Consider the following 21,946-nt stretch of genomic DNA (forward strand, 5'->3'; position numbering starts at 1 on the left):
AGCCAGGCCGCACACTGGGGGGCGGCTGGCTCTTCCACCCTTCCTGACCTTCACCTCGGATCTCAGCTGCAGGTTCTGGGTTCAGCCCTCGCTCCTCAGCCCTCAGCTGGGGGTCTACCTCCTGCCTCCTGGCACCAGCCCCTTGCTTAGTGGGTCAGGAAGGGTCAGACTTGCAGCAGGACCTCACGTCACTGGGAGCCTGGAACTGGTTGGTGTGCCCTCCATGGGACCCCAGTGTCTCAGAACCGCCCCCCCCCCAGCCCACCTGCCACCTCCTACTCACCCCCTTCCTGGTCTGACCAGATAGGGAAATCACTCCTAAAGCAGTGCTCCCAGCTGCCCCTTTGTGACTGCAGTCCACACCTGGACCTGCGCTGGGAGAGAGGCAGATTGTGTGGGGCCTTCGGCCAGAGTCCCCCATAGTGTAAGAGTCTTCTCTCCAGGGTGCCCAGCAGAGCCTGGCGCTGCAGGTGCATGCTGGCTCCCTCCCCAGCCCGAGGGAGAGGCCTGGGGTGAGTCAGGGCTGGGCCTGAGTGCATCTGGCCACGGGGGGCGCTGCTGAGCAGCCGGGCAACCCAAGTGTTGACCCTCTCCCAGGAAACCAGGAGGCTCCTACCGACCAGAGAGGGGCTTCCCCCAGTGCCCTGGGACCACCTGCCGGAGCCCGGGTGCCAGGGGCTAATCCAGAGCCACTCCTGTCACTTCTGTCCCCAGAGCTGCAACTTTCATGGTGCCTGCCAGCTCAACCTGAGGCCAAGGCAGGTGAGAGTGTGAGTGTGTGTGTGTCTGTGTGGTGTGTGGGTGTGTGTGGTGTTTGTGTGTGTGTGGTGTGTGTGTGTGGTGTGTGGTGTGTGTGTGTGATGTGTGTTTGTGTATGTGGTGTGTTTGTGTGGTGTGTGTGTGGTGTGTGTGTGTGGTGTGTGTATGTGGTGTGTGTGTGTGGTGTGTGTATGTGGTGTGTTTGTGTGGTGTGTGTGTGTGGTGTGTGTGTGGTGTATGTGTGTGGTGTGTGTATGTGGTGTGTTTGTGTGGTGTGTGTGTGTGGTGTGTTTGTGTGGTGTGTGTGTGTGGTGTGTGTGTAGTGTGTGTGGGGCGGTGTGTGGTGTTTGTGTGGTGTGTGTGTATGTGGTGTGTTTGTGTGGTGTGTGTGTGTGGTGTGTGTGTGGTGTATGTTTGTGGTGTGTGTATGTGGTGTGTTTGTGTGGTGTGTGTGTGTGGTGTGTGTGTGGTGTATGTGTGTGGTGTGTGTATGTGGTGTGTTTGTGTGGTGTGTGTGTGTGGTGTGTGTGTGGTGTATGTGTGTGGTGTGTGTATGTGGTGTGTTTGTGTGGTGTGTGTGTGGTGTGTGTGTGGTGTATGTGTGTGGTGTATGTGTGTGGTGTGTTTGTGTGGTGTGTGTTTGGTGTGTGTGTGGTGTGTGTGTATGTGTGTGGTATGTGTGTGCGTGTGGGGTGTGTGGTGTGTGTGGTGTTTGTGTGTGTGTGTGGTGTGTGTGTATGTGTGTGGTATGTGTGTGTGGTGTTTGTGTGGTATGTGTGTGTGTGTGTATGGTGTTTGTGTGGTGTGTGTATGTGTGTGTGTGTGTGGTGTGTGTATGTGTGTGTGTGGTGTTTGTGTGGTGTGTGTGTGTGGTATGTGTGTGTGTGTGGTGTGTTTGTGTGGTGTGTGTATGTGTGTGGTGTTTGTGTGGTGTGTGTGTGTGGTATGTGTGTGTGTTTGTGTGGTGTTTGTGTGTGGTGTGTGTATGTGTGTGTGTGTGTGTGTGTGTGGTGTGTGTGTGTGTGTGTGTGGTGTTTGTGTGGTATGTGTGTGTGTATGTGTGTGTGTGTGGTGTGTGTGTGTGTGTGTGTGTGTGTGTTGCTATCTTGGGGACCCTGGACAGCACGCACTTGAGAATCAGAAATTAAGGGTTCCACTAGTTCATCCTTTGGCGGGAAGGGAAGAGGGGACAGGTCCACAAAAGCCGCCCTAGTTTGGAGGCCAGGGGGATGGGCGAGGCCTCCTCCTACCCCACGTCCTACCCCAGACATGGGTCCCAGGTAGGAGTAGGCCCTGGACCCCTCAAGCCAACTCCCGCTGTGGGCTGGGGGTCAGGCCTCCTCAGGTCCCATCCTGCAGCCTCCGAGGGCTGCGAGGGGCACAGGACAGGCCTGGGCCTGGGTGTGGCCCAGCCATGGGGGAGAGCTAGAGCCCTTTGGTGACAGGGCCCAAGTCCCCGCATCGGGTGGCTACACCAGCCCTGGGGTCCCAGCAGGAGGGGCCTGGCGGCTGCTGGAGGCTGAGCCTGAGTGGCTCTGCAGGTGGGTGGACAGGACACCTGGAGAGCTAGCCAACCACAGTTTCCTTCCCAGGTGACCACAAAATGGGCCAGTGGAGGCTGCAGAGATGACATCGGCCCAGAAGCTGGCGGCCTGCCTGTGCCAGGAGGGGGACGCTCACCTGGCCCGAGGGGAGCCAGCCCTGGCCGCCGCCTTCTACCTGGCTGCCTTCAGCTGCCACGCGCCCTCTGCTGTGCAGAGTGTGCAGGCCGCTCTGGCAGAGGCCCGGGGAGGCCCTGTAGTAGCCATGCTGGAGGCCTGGGGTCGTGGAGAGAGTCAAATCCCCGACATCTCCTGGGACGGCATGGCGGTGGTCTCGCTGACCGGAGCGCTGGCCTCCGCTTTCCTTGCTGCCCTGTGCCCAGACCACCCGGCCAGCGTCCTGCACGTGCTGGCCACCCTGCTGGCCCACGGGCACCACGAGGAGGTGGCAGAGCGCTGCGGTGCCCTGCTGGGGGCCCGTGCCCAGCAGGCCCTGGAGCTGCAGCTCACCCGGGCCCTGGCCTGGGTTCTCTCAGGGACGCAGGCTGGCAAGGGCGTGGCCGCTTATCTGCACGCCTTCGCCTCCAGCTCAGCGCGGACCGTGGCCTTCATCCGCACCCACCAGCTGCCCCACCTCCCCGCGCTGCTCAGCGCGCTCCAGGCCTGCATCTCGGGACACACGGAGGCCGCAGACAATGCCAGCTGGCGGGAATCCAACTGCCGAAGACTCCTGGCAGCCCTGGACCCTGGGAGCACCAGGCTCGAGGCCTCCTCCCCCGAGGCGCTGCTCCGAGGAGGCCGGTTTGAGGCCTGCCTGGAGGCCTGCAGCCAAGCCCTTCAGTCGGACTCAACGGGCAGCCAACCCCAAGGTACGAGGGTGAGTCAAGCCTCTGTGGACCAGGGTAGCAAAGGTGCCAGCCACACTTAAGTCCTGCCTGTGGTCAGGGAAGGGAATGTGCCTGGGCTGGCGAGACCACTCTGCCAGGAAAGGCAGGCCCCAGTCCCTACAAAGCACCCAAAGGAGGCGTTGACAACCATGCACGGTGCAGGTGCAGCCGTAGCCGTAGCCGGTGATCAGGGAAGGCTCCTCGGAGAGGGTGGTGTCTGAGATGAGACTGGAGGGTTGCAGGCAGCAGAAACAGGACCTGTCACGGCCCTTGGAATGTCATTGCCAATTATCAGGTCCAAAGGGCCAGGCGTGCAGTGTGGCTAAGTCCCAGGGGAATTTGGAGCTCACCCCCACCCCAAGCCGTGGACTGTGGGGCTCATTTGCCTTCTTCATTCCTTCTGGCTTGTTTGTGTAGAATAGCAGCCCAAGGGAAGACAGACCTGTGGGGAGCCCGGAGGCTGGGAGGAGGCCGGGCTGGTGGAGATGTACCCGAGGGTCCCAGGAAGAAACCACAGAGCTGAGATCCAGGAGAGAGGAAGGATTGCCGTGAAGGATGGGTCTGGGTCACTGAGTGACTGGTGACAACTGTGGGTAGACTTAGGGCAGGGGTGGGTCAAGAGCAACTTAATATTAAGCCAGCTAGGGACTGGGGTGGGGCGGGCAGACTGGAAAATGGGGTTCCAGACCATTCTAACACCTGAGACCCTCCGCTCATAAAGGAGGTGCAGGAGGAGCCAGAAGGAGCCTGCTGTACTCAGTGGACAGAGTATGTCCACGTGAGCCAGACCTCGCCTCACACCCCTCCCCACAAGCCAGCATTCAGTGACACTGCCCAGAACCCTGAGCCTTTGACACACCTGGTGCCACCATGTCGGTGGCCAGGGCAACCTTGACAGGCATACAGGAGGTGGAGCCTGAAGCCACAGGGAGCTCTGCCCGAGTCCAGGACTTACAGCGGGCCACAGGTGGCAGGAAGGCAGTGCCAGGAAAGGAAAGCAGCTGCCTGCAGGCATGTTTGTGCCTTTAGAGGCTCTCACCTGGCTCTGGTGTGGACAAAAACCACCTTCCCCCGGACCCAAGGCACAGAGGTCACTGGCTCACCAATCCCCTCGCACCATGTAGCCCATGATGAAAAGTGAAGAATTACTTCCACAAGGAATTCTACAAATCATTATTTTTATGAAGAATTCTCCAACGAACTGTTTACAAATGTCCCTTCCTAGCCACGTGCCGGTGGCTCACGCCTGTAATTCCAGCTACTCTGGAGACTGAGCTCTGGGGACCAAGGTTCAAACCCACCTCAGCAGGAAAGTCCACGAGACTCATATCTCCCATGAACCACCAAAAAGCCGAGATAGAGCCATGGATCCAGTAGTAAAGTGCTGGCCTTGAGCAGAAAAAACCTAAGGGATTGCACTCAGGCCTTGAGGTCCAGCTCAGTCCTGGCACAAAAAAGAAAATTATAAACCTTCTGTTTTGATCGTGACTATAGAAAATAGAGGTCAATCTATGAATATAGAAAAAAATACTTTCCAAATAAATAATAGGCTAACAAAGCAAAATGCAGAATATTTGAGGTAAGAAAAAAAATCCAATACAAGAATTAACAAGTGCATTTCCCTGTAGAGAAAGCAGATGGCCAATAAAACATGTGGAAAACACTCGACATTGTTGTAAAGGCACAAATGTGCGTTAAAGCAGACGCTGTCTCCTTTCTACTCACCAGATTGGAAATGAATTAATGACCTACTAGCAAGCAGGAAAAATTAAAATTAAAACAGCAGTGGCATAGAAGCATATGTCTCTTCCTGATCTATAGTGTTATTTTAACAAGAGGGGATGCAGTGTCTGATAATAGTGCAGTTGCTGCATTCGGTGCAGGATCCATGGGCAGGCGACTGAACTCAAATGAAAGATCAGAGGCAACTAGTTGAACCCACCAGACAGCACCCACGTGCAGGCAGAGACGGAAGCTGTCCCTGAAATCCTGCGTGTGCTGCGGAAGCTTGCAGGTTTGCAGGCTCTGCCTTCCCCAACTCCTCAATCTATGTGTCAGGGGCAAGACTGCTCTGCACCTTTAGGGTCCCCAGGTGGCATTAGACAGAGCTCAGAGCCAGGGAAAGTAGACTGGAAATTAGAAGGAAACTCCTGAGACAGAAGCCACAGGAGGGGAAAATTCCAAAATCCATACCGCAAATCCACCTCCATCCTTGGTTGACTACTGAGTTTCACTCACAGGAAAACTAAGTGATCTGCAAAATGCATAGATGGTTTAGAACTGAGTGCAATGTTGGACAGTGACAAATGCCCGGGATCCCAACTGCTCAAAGACAAAGGCAGGAGGATCAAGGGTTCACGGCCCACCCAGGCAAACATGGTGAAACTGTATTTCAAAACAAAATACAGAGCCGGAGTGTGGCCTAGTGGTAGAGTGCTTGCCTAGCATGCACGAAGACCCGGGTTCAATTCCTTGGTGCCACATACTTAGAAAAAGCCAGAAGTGGTGCTGAGGCTCAAGTGCTAGAGTTGTAGCCTTGAGAAAAATCCAAGGACAGTGCTCAGGCCCTGAGCTCAAGCCCAGGACTGGCAAAAAAAAAAAAAAAAAAAATAGAGAAGCAAAGGTCTGGGAGTCTAATCCAAGTGGTAAATAGCTCACACCCCTGACTTCAATCTCAGTTTGTAAAAAGGGGGCAGGCTAAACAGAATGGCGGCGCTCAAAAGACAGAATTTAGAATTTGAATCCAACTAATAAATCCGGAGCCACCACCAGAAGAAAAAGAAGGCCCCAGAAACTGACCTCAACTGAATCTAGACTTATCTAAGGACTTGAAAGACACTAAGCCTATTCAAGGACTAAAGAAACAGGGTTATAATCGATCAACAGATGGAGAATCTCAGCAGACCGATGGAAACTGAAAAGGCACTGAACAGCTCATCACTGTAGCACACCCTCTACTGCTACTCACAAGACAGAATCTGAGGATCACTGTTGGAAGCCAGTCCAGGCAGGAAAGTCTGTGAAACTCTTTTTACCAATCAACTACCAAAAACGCCAGAAGTGGAGGAGCTGTAGTTCAAGTGGTAGAAAGACAGCCTTGAGCAAAAGAAGCTCAAGGACAGTGCCCAGGCCCTGAGCTCAAGCCTCCAAGGACAGGTCGGTGCGCTCTCTCTCTCTCTCTCTCTCTCTCTCTCTCTCTCTCTCTCTCTCTCTCTCTCTCTCTCGCACGCGCACACACACACACACACACACACACACACACACACACATTCAGACAAGCTCAGGGACAATGCCAACCTGTGAGTTGGAGCGCCAGGACCAGCGGGAAGAAAGAAAGAGGGGAGAAGGGAGGGAGGGAAGGACCAAGTGAAAACTCTCAAGTTGCATAGTTCCAGGCTACCCAGGAGGAGCACTGATTCTGGACAGGTCCAGCTTGCACAATATATAAGAACCTGGCTCAAAACAGAAAACGGGAAACGTGGAAAGTATATCACTGGAAATTACAAAAAATGGAATAAAAAGCCATCATGGCAGAATGGAGACAGAAGTCAGTGACAACTGACGACCGGAGTGACTTAAAATGAAGAAAAGAAAGAGGAGTCTGGTGGGGGGACCCTCAAGTGGGGTCTGTGGGCCACGGCAATAATCGGAGCTAGAGCTGCTTTGGTTCAAGACCTCAGTTCTGACCTCTGGCTACCGGGACTGGACGGTGTGTGAGGTCGGTTGTCCCCAGGGTGCAAAAGGCTGACAAAGGATCCTGACACCCGCCCTGGATGGGGGGCTTTCCTCTCCCCCTCTGCCGCCATCTCCAACCCCCGTGTGCAGGGGGGGGGAGCTGAGGAGCCCTCTTCCTGGCTTGGCTGGGGAGACTTCTGTTTCTCAGGGGGGCCCACTGGGCTCTAGGAGGCCCAAATAAGGCAGAAAGCAGCCCAGCCCCTTCCTGGGAGCAGTGCCCCACCATGATCCCAGCCTGGCCTCAGCTTGTCCTTGGGTGAAGTGGGGACAGTCTCCCTGGGGAGGACATGACACTCTAAAGCCCAAGGCCTATGTGGGGGATGGGCCAAGCAAGACTTAGGTGGATTCCACTTGATCTGAGAAGAGAGACTGGTGACCACTAAGCCCTGCAGGGCAGGGGTGGTGGCACATGGGGTGGGGTCAGGGGAGGTGGGGTCAGGGAGGTGGGGTCAGGGGAGGTGGGGTCAGGGAGGTGGGGGGAGGGGAGGTGGGGTCAGGGGAGGTGAGGTCAGGGGAGGTGGGGGGAGGGGAGGTGGGGGGAGGGGAGGTGGGGGGAGGGGAGGTGGGGTCAGGGAGGTGGGGGGAGGGGAGGTGGGGTCAGGGGAGGTGGGTCAGGAGAGGTGGGGGTCAGGGGAGGTAGGGGAAGGGGAGGTGGGGTCAGGGGAGGTGGGGGGAGGGGAGGTGGGGTCAGGGGAGGTGGGGGGGAGGGGAGGTGGGGTCAGGGGAGATGGGGGGAGGGGAGGTGGGGTCAGGGGAGGTGGAGTCAGGGGAGGTGGGGTCAGGGGAGGTGGGGTCAGGGAGGTGGGGGGAGGGGAAGTGGGGTCAGGGGAGGTGGGGTCAGGGGAGGTGGGGGGAGGGGAGGTGGGGTCAGGGGAGGTGGGGGGAGGGGAGGTGGGGTCAGGGGAGGTGGGTCAGGAGAGGTGGGGGGAGAGGAGGTGGGGGGAGGGGAGGTGGGGTCAGGGGAGGTGGGTCAGGGGAGGTGGGGCCAGGGGAGTGGGCAAGGGTGGTGGCACACGGCTGGGGGGCCTCACTGGGCTTGTGGATCTGGATCTCGCGCTCCTGCCCGGGGACAGAGGTGCCCTGGGCTTCCGGGGCACTGGCAGGGCCCGGGCGCGGGCGGGCTGAGGCCAGATCGGGGGAAGTTAACCAGGAGGCTTCTCCCCAGGGGAGCGCCTGGCCGCTCTGCTGGTCACCCGGGCGGTGGCCGCCTTCTTCCTGGACGGGCGCGGCGCGGACACCCTGCGGGACCTGCACGACGCCTTCGGCCGCAGCCCGGCGGGGGGCGCGGGCGCGGTTCCAGGCGCTGCTCTCCGCGGGGGACCAGGAGCGCGTGCGGGCGCTGGCGCGGGACGCCGCGGACCTGGGCTTCGCCCGCTTCCGGGAAGCCGTGCGGAGCCGCCCGGAGCTCCGAGAGGACTCGGGGCGCGAACCGCTGGCTCCGGTGATCCGCGCGCTCCGCGTGCTGCTCCGGGTGGCGCCGGCCCCGGAGCGGCCCTCGCTGGGGGCCCGCCTGGCCGAATGCCTGCTGCTGGCCGGGGACGTGGCGGCGGCCCGGGCGCTGTGCGACCGCCTCCTGCGGCCCGGGGCTGCGGGGGACCCGGCGGGGAGCCGCGCCCAGGCCCGCGCGCCGGTGCAGGCGCTGCGCGGCCTATGCGCGCTGCACGCAGGCGACGCCCGGCGCGCCCAGGAGGACTTCCAGGCGGTGGTGGCGCGGGGGTCGCCGCCCGCCGCGGGCTGCGTGCGCGCGCTGTGCGGCCGCGGGCTGCTGCGGGTGCTGCGGGGCAGCGCCTTCCTGGGGGCGCTGGACTTCGTCACCGCGTGCCGCCTGCGCCCCGACGAGGCCCTGCTGGTAGCCAAGGCCTTTGTGCCCTGGAACCAGCGGGGGCTGCTGCGGACCGTGCTGCGCGAGGAAGGCCGCGAGATGCTGCTGCGCGCCCGGGGCCCCGGGCCTGCCAGCCGGGGCCGGGCTGCGGGGACCGAGGTGGAGAGCCCGGCGCAGGAAGGGTGAGCCCCGAGCTCTAATGCGTGTGTGGGGGGGGGGGGGGGAGCCACCCTGCCACTGCCATGCATCCACCTCCAGCCAGGGGGGGGGGACTGGGGTGTGGGCCGTCCTGGGTCACACCGGGCACCCTGGCTGCTCCGGAGGCTGAGCCCTGAGGGCCCTGTTCAGAGCCAGCCTGGGCACCAAGAAGCCAGAGACCCAGCTGTGGCTCAAGCCCTGGAGAGCCATCCTCGAGTGACAAGGCCAAGGGACCACCCTGGGCCCTGCGTTCACACCGGCATCCTGGGGAACAGAGGACGAGCGCCAGCAGGCGCTGGTCCAGGCTGAGCCGCGCTCCTTTCAGGGATGCCCAGGGCGTGTACCAGCTGGCCTCCCTCCTGCTGGAGCTGGACGCAGACGACGAGGCGGCGCGCCTCCTGGTGGCCGACTCGCTGTACTGCCTGGGCCGCCTGGCGGAGGCGCACAAGGCCTTGCGGGTGGCCCTGTCCAGGAGGCCGCAGGCGGCCCCGGTGCTGGCCAGGCTGGCACTGCTGCAGCTGCGGAGGGGCTTCTGCTACGACACCAACCAGGTGAGCGGGCCGAGGGGGCAGCTGTTGGGCAGGTGGAGCCAGGCACCCCTCTGTGGGGGACACGGGTGGAGCCGGGCACCCCTCTGTGGGGGACACGGGTGGAGCCGGGCACCCCTCTGTGGGGGACACAGGCCCCCTCTGGCTATGGCTTTGCACCTTCTTCAGCCCCAGCTCTACCACCTGCAGCTGGCCCTGACTCTTCCCCTATGCCTTGCGTTTGTAGGTGTCACAGGCTTTGCTAAACCTGGCAGGTTCCTCTATGCTGCAGGTGCTTCATGTTTGCTTTGACAGGGGTTAGGAAGACAAAAGTCAAGACCAGATCATATGCTGAGCACTCCCGAGCCCCCCACATACACTAGGCTGGGACATGACCCTGCCCAGGATGGGGGAGTGGACAGCAGAAGGGGCCCTGCCTGTCCCTGAGCCCCTCTATGCCCAACACCAGGCCTCACCTGCCTCCTTATGCCTGTGTGGAGAGAGCCTTGCCATCTGTGCCAGGACGCACAGGCAAATTGGGGCGGGGGGGGGTCAGGGAAGACAACTTCAGGCTTTCGAGTCCAGGCTGAGTCCCCAACAATCTCTTCCTCTCTGTCTGGCTGGTTGGATCCCTGGTCCTCGCATCTCGGGAGGACGCCCTGGCGGGCAGGACCCCTTGGGCCCTTCTCTGGGAGGGTCTCTGGACCCGTGGCCAGCTGGGGCAGCCCTGGGAATCCCTGGCTGAGCCTTGGCGAGCCCTTGTGACTTCTGAAGGTCTTGCCCTGTCCCCGGCGTGCACGGGTCCTGCTGGGGCAATCCCAAGCGCTTGCTCCACACCTTTTAAATGACCTTCTGCCACCCCTGCCAGCTGGAGACGGCACACTCTCCCCTGCATTCCCACCTCTCCACCTCCGTGGGACCCAGGAGCCCACCCTGCCCTTCCAGTGCTCCAAGTGAGACCCAGACCCTCACTCGGGAGCCCACTCCCTCCACTGAAGACACGACACCTTCCAAGCCGCGCGTGGCTGTGACCACAACTCATGACTCGCTTTTCAAAACTTGTGTCCAGCAGAGATCCACCTGGGCTCACCAACGAAGCAGAGAGGGGGCCGCTGCTGGCATGTGGAGGGGCGAGGGCAGGGAAATGAACGCAGCGTGTGCCGGGGGCACAGAGTGGAGGGGCAGGAGGGCAGTGGTGCAGAAGGGACACCCACGGTGACTATGCTCCTGTCCCCACAGCTGGTGAAGAAGGTGGTCCAGTCTGGGGACACAGCCTGCCTGAAGCCCACCTTGGATGTCTTCTGCCCCGAGGACCGGCAGCTCCTGAGACAGCACTGCCACGCCCGGGCCTTGAGCATCCTGCGTTCACGTCCGGGCGGAGTGGACAGCGGAGCCCACACCAGGGAAGCTATTGCTTACCTCTCTCTGGCCATCTTTGCTGGAGGTAGGAGCCCCTCGCCTGCCCCCGAGCCACAGTCCTGAGCTGGCTGCCAGTCCTGGGGGCACACATGGGGTGATTGGGGGGCGACTCACTGAGGGCACGACTACCAAGGCCTTGGCTCTCCCTACCCTCATGTCAAGGCTGGGAAGGATCTGGGCCAGCAGACACCCCGAGAGGCGTGGTAGTGGTGTCTTCTTTGGGAAGAGTTTCTTCTTCCAAGAATTCAGGGTCTCCTCCCTGGCTTCTGCATACAAGCGTCATCTCTTTCCACTCATGCCCGTGCTCTGAGGAACTCCTCCTGGTAGCCAGCCTCACTTCAGAGGCAGCTGAATGGCCTCTAGCTGTCCACCAGACCCCCCCACTCCTGACCTGTGGCCAGCAGGCAGGCTAGCCTGTCTTGTTGCCCTGTGGAGTGAGCGCTTCCCAGGGGGGGGACCCTGGAGCCTGGGCATGTTCTGTCCACCCTGGTTGGACATCAGAGAGAACTGGATGAGGGCCCAGCCACAGCCATGTCCTAACCACCCATGCCTCCTGCAGGGAGTGAGGCCAGCGAATCCCTCCTCACTCGAGCCCGCTGCTATGCGCTCTTGGGCCAGAAGAAGACTGCCCTGTTTGACTTCCATTCTGTGCTGCGGGCGGAGCCGAGGAACGTGCAGGCTCTGTGTGGACGGGCGCTCGTGTACCTGGCCCTGGATCAGCTGCAGGTGCCAGGCTTCCCTCCCTGCCCTGGGTGTGGCAAGTGAGGGGGAGGAGACCCAGGGCCCTGCCTTCCTTCCCTGCCTGAGGCCGAGCAGGGCCAGGGCATCATGAGCACGGACCCATGTCCTTCCATCTGCTCGGAGGCTGATGGCACCACATCCCCAGACCCACATTCAGGGAGTTCTGCCCTTCCGTGACCCCAGTCTCAGTGCGTGGATAGCACTGAAGCCCTTGGGTGAGTCAGGGCCTTGGCTTAAACCAATTCTCCGGTGGAGGCGAGGGTCCCTCTAATGGAGGCTGGACCTTGAGGTGGCCCCTCAGCTGCATGGGTGGGGATTCGTGCATCCTGCATTACAAAGGGTCTGTAGAACAAGTACAGAGGAGTAGGTGCTGGCTTTGATTAGTCATGTCTGCCACAGACACAGGAATGGGACTCTGATTTGGGACTTGGTTTTCTTTGGGGTGGGGGGTGGGGGGTTGTTTTGTTTTGTGGTCATGGGACTTGAACTCTGGGCCTGGGAGCTGTCCCTGAGCTCTTCAGGTCAAGGCTACTGCCCTAGCTCTTTTGAGCCACAGCACCACTTCTGGTTTTCTGGTGGTTAATTGGAGATGAGTCACACGGACTTTAGTGCCCAGGCTGGCTTTGAACCGCAATCCTCAGATCTCAGCCTGCTGAGTAGCTAGGATTTCAGGAGTGAGGCACCATGCCCAGCTGTCATACCTGTTTCTGAAGTGGGATGTCATGTATTTAGGCCTTGTGCAGATGGAATTGCAGTTCAGAATGAAACATTGAGGGCCAGGCTGACTGGAATGAGTCACATTCACACAGCAGAGGCATAAAGTCCAGACTCTCCCCAGGCCTCCCCCTGAGCACGCGCACAGGAACTGACAGCAGGGTCAGTTCCAGATGGGAAACCTCAGCCAAGGAGGCTCCACCTCTCTTGCCTCAGTTTCCTCTTCTACAGGACAGGCTGTTCAACAGCCAGACTGAGGAAATCACAGGGTACACTGGCAAATGCTGAGAGATGAATTAAAACGAAAACATGGCACTGTGAGACACACAACAAAAGTGGTGCTGGGATGTTCACAGCTACAAATGCCATAAACCAGGGACAGTGTCCAGACCAGGACTGCCAGCCACCTTCTTCCACTCGGGAGCCGAAGGCAGGAGCATCAAGATTCAAGGCCTGCCTGGGGAATGTTAGCAACCCCTATCTGAAAAACAAAAGGGCTAGAACGGTCACTCAAATGGTAGATTATCTGCCTAGCAAGTATTGGGCCCTGTACAGAAGAAGAAAAAGAAGAAGGAGGAGGAGGAGGAGGAGGAGGAGGAGGAGGAGGAGGAGGAGGAGGAGGAAGGGGGAGGAGGAGGAGGAAGAAGAAGAAGAAAGAAAGAAAAGAAAGGAAGGAAGGAAGGAAGGAAGGAGAGGAAGAAGAAGAAGAAAAGAAGAAGAAGAAGAAGAGGAGGAGGAGGAGGAGGAGGAGGAAGGGGAGGAGGAGGAGGAGGAAGAAGAAGAAGAAGAAAGAAAAGAAAGAAAGGAAGGAAGGAGGGAGGAGAAGAAGAAGAAGAGGAGGAGGAGGAGGAGCAGGAGGAGGAGGAGGAGGAGGAAGGGGAGGAGGAGGAGGAAGGGAGGAGGAGGAAGGAGGAAGAGGGAGGAGGAGGAGGAGGAGGAAGGAGGAGGAGGAGAGAGAAGGAGGAGGCGGAGGAGGAGGAACAGACTTCAAATCACCAACCTCTGGAACTAGAAAAAGAACAAACAACCCAAATTAAACTACATGATATGGTAACATGGATAAAATTGGACAAAGGATAAAACTCTACCAAGATTATGACTAATAGAGAGATTTAACCAGTTATTAAAGCCTTCCTGATGAGCTGGGGATGGCTTAAATGGTAGAGTTGCTCATCTAACAAGTATGAGTTCAAACCCTAACACTGGAGGAAGGAAGGAAGGAAAGAAGGAAGGAAGGAAGGAAGGAAGGAAGGAAGGAAGGAAGGAAGGAAGGAGAAAATGAAGATAAGCCCTGAACCTGGAGCTCCACCACTGAGCTCACTAAACATTGAAAGAACTTATATCAATCCTAAAACTTTTCTTTACAAATAAAAGAACGATGGGCTAGGAGTTTGGCCAAGTGGTAAAGTGCTTGCCTCGTATGCATGAAGACTCAGGTTCGATTCCTCAGTGCCACATACATAGAAAAATCCAGGAGTGGTGCTTTGGCTCAAGTGATAGAGCGCTAGCCTTGAGGAAAAACCCAAGAACAGTGCTCAGGCCCTGAGTTCAAGGCCCAGGACTGGAAAAAAATCAAATAGAAGAGCAAGAGTACCCAGCATTCTGTGGCACCAAAGCCACAGAGCACATCACACAGATATCCCACAAACACTGACACTAAATTCAACAAGCACTAGCACAGCAAATTCAACAGCATGCCAAAGGATCATACCTCATGACCAGGAGGGGTTTGTTGAGAGGAGGCAGGCAAAGATGGTTCAATCTGCACAACTTATAAATCATAATAGGGGGAAGCACAAGGCCCTTCTTAACCGAAAAAGCATATGACATCATTCAACACCCTCTTATGATTAAAACACTCAGAAAACCAACAGTACGTAGAAATGACAACATAACAAAATGCACATGAAAAACCCACAGTGTACATCCGACCAAATGGGAAAATGCTGAAAGCTTTTCCCTTGGATCAGAAATAAGGCAAGGGCGGGCAATTGAACCACTGTTCAACACAGGACTGAAGTTCTAGCCATAGCTATTAGTTAAGAAGCTGTGGAAAGGAGGAAGCAAACTACCTTTGTTGCTTTGCTGCAGATGATATAGCATATGGAAGAAGAAAAAAATCCTAAGGATTCCATGAAAAACAGATATAAAAACCTATTGGAAACCAAGTGAATTCCACACAGCATCAGAACACAAACTCAGTTGTGAAAACTAGCTGCATTGTTGACCATACACCAACCACAAACTATCCATAAAGGAAATTTAAGAAGCAGTTTCATTTACATCCGTACCAAAAAATAAAATACTGATAATCAAAAAAAGCAACCGACGCTACAAAGCATTGACAAGAAGAATTAGACACACCCCTCGCTCATGGAACTCTCAATGCTACCCTACATGATCTACAAGCCTGTGTGTGTGCCAGTGTCCCCGTGCTGTCCAGACTCCATGGCCTACTACCTGTCAACCTAGCTACACAGGAGGCTGAGACAGGGAGCACCACGGTGTAAGGAGCAATCCTGACCAAAAGTTCACGCAACGCCCACCTCGAAAGCAGAAGCTGACTGTGGGGGCATGTCTGTCATCCCAACTAAACCTGGAAGTAACATAGGATCGAGATCCAGGCTAGCCTGGAGAAAAAGCAAGAGCCCTCTCTCAAAAATAACCAAGGGAAAACGAGCTGGAGATAGAGCTCCAGCAGTATAGTGCCTCCCTAGCCAGCATGAGGCTGAGTTCAAGCCCCAGTCATGCACACAAAAAGAGGGTGGGAGCCAGGGATGTGGCCTAGTGGTAGAGTGCTTGCCTAGCATGCAAGCCCTGGGTTTGATTCCCTGGTACCACATACACAGAAAAAGCCAGAAGTGGTGCTGTGGCTCAAGTGGCAGAGTGCCAGCATTGAGCAAAAAGTGCTCAAGGACAGTGCCCAGGCCCTGAGTTCAAGCCCCAGGCCTGGCAAAAAAAAAAAAAAAAAAAGTATTGTAAAATTCATAGGACATTTTAAGGGACAATGGACAGTCAAAACAATTTTGAAAGAAGACAATGCTGGATGACTCGTACTGGCTCCGAAGCCTACTGCTAAGCTACAAAGGCCAGTTGCAAATGCCTTAGCCTGTCAGGGGCGGGTCCTTGATCATTCAGGCCCTCTGGAGGAGGCCCGGCTCTGCAATCTGCCTCCTAGCTTTCCCCGCCCTCTGACATGCTGTTCCTGCTCTTACGGTGGTGCACTGGTGTCCTTCAGACACCATACAAGTCCCCCTCTGCCTGGGGTGGGCTTTCTGTCAGGTAAGCCCCCCCTTTTCCAGTCCTCAGTACACTTGATGATGCTGGGCCTTGTGATGCCAGCAGGTGGCAGTGCCAGGAGGCTGAAATTGGATGGTCAGCTGGCACAAGGTCTGGCAGAGACACAGGCCAGTGAACCAAGTCTTCAAATGCCTGAGCAGTGACAGGCCGTGGGGTGAGGGCCGCAGGAGAGGAGAGCAGGGATGGGGAGGGGGGAGGGGGGACAGGGGAAAGAGTTGTGTGTGGCAGGCCCTCTAGGGCCCCAAGTGGAGAACTGGAAAGCCGCCAGCCACCCTCCCATTCTGCCCACCTTCCCTCTGCTGGGTGACTCCGCGCCCACTCCGCGCCCCTCCCTTAGGAAGCCGTGGACGACGTCGTCTCTGCTCTGAAGCTCAACTCGCAGGTGGTGGTCCCTGAGATCCGCTCTGTGAAGCCAGAAGCCCAGGCGCTCCTCACCCAGGGCCTCTACGCCCACTGCCGGACCCTGCTGGGCCAGCGAGTGTCCACGACAGCCCCCCGTGAGGACAAGGACATCCGGGGCCTCGTCGTCATTGGGGAAGCCCTGGTCAGCATCGATGCTGCTCAGCCACGCTGGCACATCCTGCTCACAGACATCCTTTCTGGACTGGGTATGTGCCGGGCCCAGGGCGGGCACGTGGGCGCCCCTCCCCCCCACACTCTGTGTTGGTTTCTGTGAAACGGCAGAGCTCCTGCACTGCCACACCCTCAGCGCCTGTGGGCCTGTGGCCAGGCAGCTCTCCTGCTTCTCCAGCCATGCAGAACAGGGGACTTGGTGTTCCAGAAAGACTCCCGGCCTGACCCATCACTCGTCCACTACATGTCCAGCAGGTGCCAGGCTCCGTTATGGGCATGTGTGTGCTGGGAGGGCTGTCCCGCCCGTGCTTGCCAGCATAGCACTTGGAGAGGGGGCTCTGCAGCCTGCATCTGGCCACGGGAAACTTCTGGGGGGCTTCCTCACCCCACAGCTGCCCCCGAGACGGCTCATCCTGGCAGCCTCAGCCTTGCTCCAAGGGCTGGGGACGAAGGTCGCTGTAGTGGCCGCAGGGCGTCACAGTCCTGTTCTGCTCAGGATCACTGCCCCTGGGGTAGGGGTGAGGCTGGTGAGTTCACGAGCAGGTGTGCAGTCCTGAAGTGCAGTGGCCGGTGCCGTCCTCCCGGGCCAGCCAGACCTCAGCCAGGCCTCAGCAGGGGAGGCCAGGTAGCCAGGGTGCCGCCCTCACGGGCACTCCTGTGCTACAGCCACTGTCACGACTGAATTTCCTGGACCTCACAGGCAGCTACGAGGAGGCCGGTGGCCCTCTGCGGGAAGCCCTGAGGTTCTCTCCTCCGTCAGAGGCGGCCCAGGCCCGGCGGGGTCTGCTCCGGCTGAAGAAGGGAGAAGATGTGCCAGCCGCTGCCCGAGACCTGCAGTGCCTGGCAGAGACCGATGCCCCTGACCTCGGGTTCCTGCTGCGTCTCCTGGAGACCCCAGAGCGACAGAGTCTGGCCCAGGTACACCACACACACACCCCCCCGGCCATGCTGCCCTCCCTGGCACCTCAAGTTTCAACTTCACTCCCTGCCCAGTTAGTGGGGGCTGGGTTGGAGTGGCAGGATGTGGAGGGGAGGCCTGGTCTCGCCACAGAGCTGGCTGTGCTGACCCTGCACTCTCTCTCGCTCTCCCTCCCTTGGTGTCCTCTACACAGGCGGCAGCCCAGGGAGCCAGCACCCTCCTGGACGCAGGGCGCCCTGAGCAGGCCCTGGGCTACTGCTCCTTAGCTGTCCTGGCGGCCGAGGGCACCACACACCTGCGCCTCCGGGCCACCTGCCTGGCCCAGCTGCAAGAGTTCAGCCGGGCACTCGGGGACCTAGACCGTGTGCTCCAGGAAAGTGCCGGGGACAGGGACCTGCCAGCCCTCGCAGAGGACTTGTGTTTCCGGGGCCGCCTGCTGCTGAGCCTCGGCGATGAGGAAGGGGCCGCAAGAGCCTTTGCCCAGGCCCTGCAGCTGTCGCCCACCCAGACCCAGAGCAGTCTGTGCAGGCGGCCAGGTCGGGCTTCCACGGCCCGTGTGTTCCTGCGTCTGGGGCAGCGCTGTCTGGAGGGGCAGTTCTATGAAGAGGCCTGGACGGCGGCTCAGAACGGCCTCCTGATGGACCCCGAGCACAGTGGCCTGAAGAGGCTGAAGGCAAGGACGCGGAGGGAGGCGTCCTCTGGCTGCCGGCTGCACTGACCAGGGGCTGACCTCCGGGCACTGCTGCACTGCACTGGCTCCCCCCGCCACCCCTCCCGGCCCTGGGCGGCTGAATGGTCTTGTTGCCTCTGTCATTGGAAGCAGCCGCAGGCCACGTCCCTGGCTGGGATCTTGCAGGTTGGTGGACCCTGGAGATGTGCTGCCCACTGGACATGAAGCTACCATTGAAAGACTGCAGAAAGACCCTGCTGTCCACATGGAGCCATCCCTGCCAGGTGCCACTTCACCGAGAATCCAGCACAGAAAGCCAACACACACAGCCCCAGAGTGGCCTACCCCGGCCCCCGGGAGCAGAGTCCAAGTGCCTAAGAAGCCTGTCCAGTCCGAGCTGGAGGATGGAGCTGGAGTGCAGAGCCCAGAACCGCAGTCCCCTCCTGGAAAACTTCCTGCCCAGCCTTGCTCCCTCTCCTGTGTGTACAGCCACCCCACCCCCACCCCCACCAGGGCAGTCCTCACATCTCCCTATCACCTGCCACCTAAGGCCATTGCAGAGGCAAAGTCCACGCCCTTGTCTGTGCATGAGGCATGTGCTGGGGAGGCCAGCGCACCCCCAAGTCCCTTCCAGGCTCTGCTGTGGGGACCGGCCAGCCTGTCCTGCGTCTTCCTCTCCGACCACTTGTATCTGCCTCCACCCTGGTGTCCCCTCTGCCCTTGCCTCCTCTGCTGCCCTCGCCTCCCACTCACCTCCTGGACAGTCCAGTCCTGGGCCCAGGCAGAGGTGGCTCCACCCCTCTAGTGCCCAAGCACCAGGCAAAGTGGGCAGATGTAGCTCCCTGTCGTCTTGTCCCACTGGGCCACCCAGGGCCTGACACTCCACCACAGACACCTCCTTCCAAAGCCTGAGGGGACAGGGGCCTACGGCAGGCAGGGCCTCCCAAGGGGATGCACCTCTGGCCTGCCTGCCTGCTGTCCACATGCCCGGTCCCCAGCCCCTGCCTGCCTGCTGTCCACACCACGTATCTCCAGGTCCATTGCTTTCCCAGAATTTCTCACTGAAAATCCTCACAGCTCACTGCTTCAGCCTTGCACCCTTCTGTCCCTGGGTATTCAATGGCATAACCGCCATGGCGCCAGGGTCAGGACCAAAGTCCTGTTAGCTCGGTGGACAGCGAAGGTCACAGGAAGGCCCAGCCCTCAGCTGCAGGACAGAGACAGCAGAGCTGCAGCCCCTGGGTGCCCACTGTGCCCTGGACTTTCTCCCCACCTTCCCCCACCTGTCCACTGGGAACTTCTGCAAGCTCCGAGCACCCAGAGCTCAGGTATGTCAGTCATATCCAGCTGGAGCTACACGACCAACCTCCCCCCACCAGCCCGCCTTTCCCATCCCCCACCCCTACTCCCCATGTCCACATCTGACACCCCCACCCCACCCCCTCCCCTACCCCCATCCCCCACCCCTCCAAGCCTCCACCCACATCGCTCCCACTGTGAGCCCCCCACCCACACCCCAGCCTTGCTCTGCTGCCCCAAGAGGCAGCCTGCCACACTCCATCTCGGGGTGGGGGTCCGCCTTGGCCTACCTGGCTCTGCCGTTGATGGAGACACACCCAGGGGAGGGTGCCGTCAGAGGCCGAAGTCATCGGCTTAAAGATGGGGTTTGTGCCCTTGGCACTCCCCAGGGGTCCCTCACCCCTTTAGCCCCCGAGAACAGTGCAGAGGCACCTCTGGGCGGGAAGTTGGCCAGCCCTCCTGGCCAGTGGCTTGACCTTGGATGTCCTCCAGGACTGGGAGAAATAAACCTCCATTGTTGACAAACCACCCCGTCTAAGGTCTTTTGTTGTAGCATCATGCATGGACCAGTTCCCCACCACCACCTCTACCCTGATGACAAGAAGCAGAACTTGTCACTGCCCATGTCCCCTCCCACTGGACCCCAGCCCAGGCCCGGGAAGGTTCCCACACTGCAGCCCCTCTGTCCAGAACCAGAACTGGAGTGTGACTCCTGAGTAGGAGGCAGCTTCCAGGCCCCCAGCCCAGCAGTTTATGCTCTGCAAACCCCCGCCAGCCACGTGGTCACCAGCTCCTGTGTGCCCAGCCGGAGGCTGAGAGAACGCAGGACACAGGCTGCCCCGTGGAAGGCAGCTGGCGACCTTCGGCATCAGCAAGGTCACTGTGCACCCACGAGTCCTGGACCCCATCCACCAGCAGCCAGCTGTTGCTTGTGCTGGAAATGGGGGGGGGGATGCTAACCCAGAACCCCGGTGAGGGCATCCAGGCCAGCAGACCCTCGCTCCTGCAGGGTGAGGGTTACAGAGCTACCTTCTCCTGGTCCAGCATTGGTCCTCACCCACACCCAGAGCACCAAGCCCTGACCTGCCATGGGTCTAGAGCCGGGAGACTGAGGTGATGAAGGAGCAGGGCCAGTGGCCTCAGGCTTGGGGAGACTGCTCCCTCTAAGTGGCACTCGGAGGGCTGGGGTCCCGAGTTCTCAGCTTCGCCTCAGCCCAGCCCCGTGCTGCCACTCTGTGGCTGCCCCATTCCGTCCTGTTCCACACCCTCCGTGTCTCTGGAGAGCCCAGGGCACTGCCAACATCTCCCGAGCTGTGAGGAGCAGCAGATTTCCTTCCCTGCCGCCTGTGGCAGGCCGGGGCGGCCCCTCCTCTCACGGAGAGGACCCAGTGGACGGTCGCCAGAGGCCTGACCTCCTCATTCCTTCCTGGTGGCGCTGCAGGTGCCCAGGTGAACCCCACGCCCTTGCAGACACTGCTGCTGCTGCCCCACAGAATCTGGGCCTGTGGTGTACAGTGCCGGTGGCGGGTGGCGTGGCAGGTCCCCACAGGTGGCCGGGGACAGCCCAGCCCATGCCGTCAGCCTCCCCCATGTCCCGGGACTGCCCTGCATGCACACCAGTGCTTGAGCAGGCCAGGCCGGTGGACAGGCAGAAGCCACAGCACCCATGTACGTGAAGAGCTGAGACTGCCGTGAAGTTGTTATTCTGTAACGGCGTATACACAACCCCGGGAAATCTCTGAAGAGGCATTTGCAAAGTGCACAGACACAGGCCTGGCCTGGGAAGCAGGCTAGAGTCAGCAGATGCCCCCCCCCCACACACACACACACTTAGCTCAGGCCAGCAGCCATCCTCACACAGCCTGGCCCCTGGCAGCTCAATCTTGGCCACACCATTGGCCTTGGTGCTGGGCGGACATTTTCTATCATGTTCAACTCTGAGCTGTTCCCTGGGGCTCAGTACTGGAGAATCCCCCAGCGGGGGCAGCATGGGGTGTGTGCTGGGGCCTTAGACGCCAGTTCTCATCAGCCCTGACACCGGCATGGACCCAGGCACATCCTGTGGAGTCGGCAAGTGGTAACCAAGTCAGGCCTGGAGAGTGGAGGCCGGGGGTGGGGAGGCCTGGGGAGCAGAGGCCTGGGCCTGGACTCCCACTGAGATGGTCGTAGCAGTCTCCTCCCAGGAAGTGGGCTGAGGTCCCTGGCCGGCACTCTGGAAGCTGGGAGACAGCTCTTGGGCACAGAAGGGACTGTCCTGGCTCCCGGCCAGGCCCCAGAGGATTAGAATTTGAACCCCACAGTTCCCCAGGGGCCATGAGTTGCGGTGTCTGTTGCTGACCCGGCTGGTTAGGGCTCCCTGCGGCGCTGCCCCCTCCCTCCCACCTACCTTGCTCACAGGGGCCTCGGAGCCCACCATCCTCATTAGAGAAGGAAGGAAGAAGAGACCCAGGAAGGAGGACTGGCAGACTCCAGGCCCCCTCTCCCGGGCCAGCTGAGCGCCTTCCCTCCCAGCAGCCTGGAAGGTTCTTGAGGCAGAAAGTGGAGAAAGGAAGGTGAGACGGTAGAGTGGCTACGCACTACTCAGGAGACTGAGGTCAGAGGATTTCTGTTCAAAGCCAACCTAGGCAGAAAAGCCACAAGATTCCATTTCAATCAGCAAAATGCCAGACTGGAGGCATGGCTCAAGTGGGAGAGTGCCAACTGTGAGCAACCAAGCTGAGAGTGTGTGAGGCCAGGCCCAGTTCAAGCCATAATACTAGCATTAAAAAGAAATAAAAGAAAGGGAAAGGACAAGAAGGGCAGGGGTGGTGGGGGAGGGAATAAGGGGAGAGGAGAGGGAAGG

At 59.2% G+C, this 21,946-nt stretch overlaps 1 protein-coding gene across 1 annotated transcript; it reads left to right on the plus strand.

The window, feature by feature from the left end:
* The first annotated feature begins 663 nt into the window (after positions 1–663).
* Positions 664–19,626, plus strand: Ttc34 (tetratricopeptide repeat domain 34). Its single transcript, XM_090335977.1, is given in 10 exon segments — positions 664–762; positions 2,352–3,169; positions 8,088–8,200; positions 8,202–8,926; positions 9,268–9,493; positions 10,709–10,913; positions 11,448–11,614; positions 15,981–16,251; positions 16,917–17,134; positions 17,329–19,626. Coding segments are annotated over 9 exon segments (3,234 nt in total). The 5' UTR covers positions 664–762; positions 2,352–2,385; the 3' UTR covers positions 17,854–19,626.
* Positions 19,627–21,946: the final 2,320 nt, after the last annotated feature.

The sequence above is a fragment of the Megascapheus bottae genome, chromosome 6 (genome assembly GCF_031878675.1).
Source record: "Megascapheus bottae isolate mThoBot1 chromosome 6, mThoBot2.hap1, whole genome shotgun sequence".
Lineage (NCBI taxonomy): Eukaryota > Metazoa > Chordata > Mammalia > Rodentia > Geomyidae > Megascapheus > Megascapheus bottae.